The sequence below is a fragment of the Triticum urartu genome, chromosome 4 (genome assembly GCF_003073215.2).
Source record: "Triticum urartu cultivar G1812 chromosome 4, Tu2.1, whole genome shotgun sequence".
In the NCBI taxonomy this organism is placed as follows: Eukaryota; Viridiplantae; Streptophyta; class Magnoliopsida; order Poales; family Poaceae; genus Triticum; species Triticum urartu.
The window spans coordinates 608,983,042-608,986,915 of NC_053025.1; the positions used below are offsets into that span (position 1 = coordinate 608,983,042).

A 3,874-nucleotide genomic window follows, 5' to 3' on the forward strand; every position below is an offset into this window, starting at 1 on the left:
GTAACACAAGGCAATGCACGGGCATTATACTAGTTTCCTTAATTACAGAAACTCGAGCAGCTTATATATAAACTGGATCAGCCAAAGATAAAAACAGAATCCTCGGAGGTTGTGGAACTCTGTGAACCTCAAAAATTGACCGATCGGCCATCATCGGCGGTCCCACCTGTCGGAGGCTCCCCACGCACAACTCCACTCCACATCCACATCGATCCCTTCCCGACTGAAACCCTCGCCTCCGCCATGCCGCCGTCGCGCCATCGCTGCCGGACGAGCTCCTCGAGGAGATCTTCCTCCGCCTCCCGCCGGACGAGCCCGCGCACCTCCTGCGCGCCTCCCTCGCCAGCAAGCTCTGGCTCGGCCTCCTCTCGTCCCCTCGCTTCCGCGGTCGCTACCACGAGCACCATGGAGCTCCCCCCATGCTGGGTTTCCTTCATACCTGGCACTACGGCTCCCACCCCACCAAGGTAGAAGACCCCATCCCACACTTCACATCCACCGCCAAATTCGGCGCGCGCATTCCCGACGACGAATGGACCGACGACGAATGGGGGAACATTTACTACACTGCGTGGGACTGCCGCCATGGCCGCGTCCTCCTTGGGGGTTCAAACCAGTTACCTATGCCGCTCGTCGTTTGGGACCCCATGACGGGTTGCCGGAGGAAGCTGCCCGCCCCATGGATCTCGGACGACAGCCACGCTGCCGCGGTGCTCTGCGCCGTGAGCGGCTGTGACCACCGCACTTGTCACTCGGCTCCCTTCCAGGTGGTCTTTGTCAGCCTGTACACGAAAGAAGATGATCATGATGATTGTGTTGCACGCGCCTGTGTGTCCTTGCCAGAGACCGGTGACTGGAGCAAGCCCGTCCCTCAATTCGATGAGTGGGTCGAGCCATGCCCTGATCTTCATCTTCCAGCCGATGCATTCATCAAGCCAATGCCCCCTGTCCTTGTCCAAGGAGCACTTCACTTCATGCTTAAGTATGTTGATGACGACAGTGCAGAAATTCTCAAGTACGACTTGACCTCTAATAGCTTATCACTGATTGATGCACCGGTTCAGTATTCTCCAATTGCCAGTGCCCCTATCCTCATGGCGATGAAGGATGGCAGCTTGGGGTTTGCACTAGTGGATAAGCTAACCCTCTACATATGGTCAAGACTGATGGATTCCAACAGAGTTGCGTCATGGACTCAATGTAGAATTACCAATCTCAGGAGCCTTCTACCCATCCAAAATCCCGAGGAAATTAGCCTTATACTGGTTGGATCTGTGGAGGGCAGTGATACCGTTTTCGTGACCACAGACCTGGGCATCTACGAGATTAATGTCAAGTCACAGCGATGGAAGAAGATATGGAAGAGAGAAAATTTCCGTTCTTTGATTCCATACATGAGTTTCTACAATCCACAAGGTATAGTTTTATTTATATGTCCATTGTTCTGATTTGGGGACAACTGTTAAGTAATACTATATAAGTTAGTAGAAGAAACAAAACAATGAATCTCTAATCAGTATGGTTTTTACTTTTTAAGGTATAGCCCTTTATTGTGAGTTGGGGACAAATGTTAAGAAATACTCCATATAAGTTAGTGGAACAAACAAAACAATGTATTCAGCATTGTTTTAAAGCATCCCGCCTTGGACACTTAGGCGGCATGGCGCCCTGGCAGCGCCTTGCAATTATGCCCACTTTAAGCACTTAGGCGTCCCCCCTCAGGCGTCAGGGCGGTGTGTGCTCGCCTTAGGTCACCTTACCGCCTTAAAAACATTGCTGATCAGATATCAAGTTACATTTCAAATGTTCCCAACCAAACTTTGAGTGCTATGTAATTACATCTTAGTATTCTTACTTAAGTGGCTATTTATATCTTATCATGTCATCCCCTTTTTGGAATCACATCGACAAATCTATGTATGCAGAAAGGGTGACGCCCACTCCCTGTGACGCAGCACATTGACAAGGTATGGTTGAATATGCTCAGGTTAGGATGCCACTCTCATCAACAAGAAAGATGACAAGCTTGGAGGCGAAAGGGGTCTTGTGATGAATTATGTCACTATTTAGTAGCTCTTTTGGTTCAGTGGTGCTTGCTTGATTTCTCATATTGTTTTTCGCTTTTGTCAGTCAGCTTGATAGTTTCCCCATGTCGTTGGCGCGTGTAATCGGGTGAATGGAGTATCTTGTAATGAACCTCCAATTCTTGCTGCTGCAGTATGAACCATGTGCTCTGTTGTTTAATTTGCTGGAAAATGCATCTGCAGACGGATGCTTTTTCTTATCATTCTGAAAACTCTACACTCTACAGTTTGCTCTCCCAACTCTCTAAATTCATCTCTCCAAGGAGTTACTTTTGAACTTTGATGAGTTGATAATAATGGCATGTCTACAACTAGTTGTTTGTCTCTCTCTAGAGAAGTAGAGATGACGATAGTTTCTTCATGTTGGCTCACTGATATGCCTTAATTAATTTAGTGAATTTGGTTAGTGTTGATTTTTAGCAAAGCAATGTTACTGGCGAGTACAAGATGTAAACTGAATCTTGAGCTATATGTTCAGGGAACTACAGATATTGCTGCCTGAAGATCTTGTAAGATTTTATTTTGCTTCACTAGCTCAACAAAACTGAATGAAGATCTTGAGTAGTTCGTTATTTGTTGCATTTTTTTGGCCTGCGGTGCACATAATAGTAGACTGCAATGTCCATATAGTGAGATGAAGATTTTGTATGTTTTTTTCAGAGGCACTGCTACAGTGATCATTGCAACTGCTTTGATATTCACAGATTTTCCTTAGATAAGATCATTTTCTCAAAATCATGAACACACATTTCTTTATATTTGGACGAAGTATGGCTCTGTTCCAAATGCCTGATAGCTAGTTAATATTGTTCATCCTTCATGAAAAAAATGAATTGTCTTTTGAGTTGGCTGTTTTTCTGCATTCACCCGTTCCTCGTATTCGGATCTTATTAGTACACATTGCTAGATAATTGCTTGCTGTTCTGGGTATACCTGAGGCTTCAGTAAGTTATCATCTCCATTATGGCATATGCATGTATCGGAAAAAAATCAGTATGCTGAAGGGCAGGGTGCTCGACATGGAATGGCTGAAGCCAAGCTCGCTTGGACAGTTTAAAAAATCTGAGAACTGTGAAGCTTCAAAATGTTCTAAAAAGAATCACTCATGTACATAGGGTAGTAAAGCATTTACATGCAAATTTACGTGATCAAATCTGCTAATTTGTGTTTTCACAAAATGTATATGCCTAATTTTTATTGAGAATTTGGACTTTTGTGAGTCAGTTTGATAAAAAAAAATTGTGTAAGGGTGATCCTATATGTATCTGCATGTAGTACCATTTAAAGAACTGTATAGTTTGCTCTCCCTGCTTTGGTCCAACCTCAAATTCTCTCCCAGAGGAGGTTCGGATGATCAGCAGAGTATGAGGGCATGTCCTGAGCTAGGATTATCTGCCGATCAAGAGATGATGATGGCTTGTGCATGGTTTGGTTGTAAATCATAACTAACCTTGTGAACTGAAGTGCTGAACTAGTACTACATGTCAGGTTATGTTGCTGCAGCAAATGAGTACTTTTTGAGCAACATAATGTTACTGCAGTAATCTTTGTGGCTGGTTTTAGTTCTCTCTTTTTTCCTATTTAAGATTACTGGATCTTGTTGCCAAGATTGTGAACGCAAATTCATGTTCTTGTTGTAACATAATTATATGAGCTCAGCTAAAACCATCTTTTAATGCTTAGTTTTATTTGAGAAAGAAATTGTTTGCTGGCATATCTTTTTTGGAGAACTGTACAGTTTTCTCTCCCTTTGGTCCAATCTCTGAACTCCCTTCCCAGAGGAGGTTCAA

The 3,874-nt window shown here is 44.2% G+C and overlaps 1 protein-coding gene across 1 annotated transcript; it reads left to right on the forward strand.

Annotated features, from left to right (window-relative positions):
• The first annotated feature begins 242 nt into the window (after positions 1-242).
• LOC125554397 lies at positions 243-2,354 on the forward strand. Its single transcript, XM_048717964.1, has 2 exons — positions 243-1,416; positions 1,926-2,354. Exons 1-2 carry the CDS (start codon positions 420-422, stop codon positions 1,961-1,963), a joined length of 1,035 nt encoding a protein of 344 aa, XP_048573921.1. The 5' UTR covers positions 243-419; the 3' UTR covers positions 1,964-2,354.
• Positions 2,355-3,874: the final 1,520 nt, after the last annotated feature.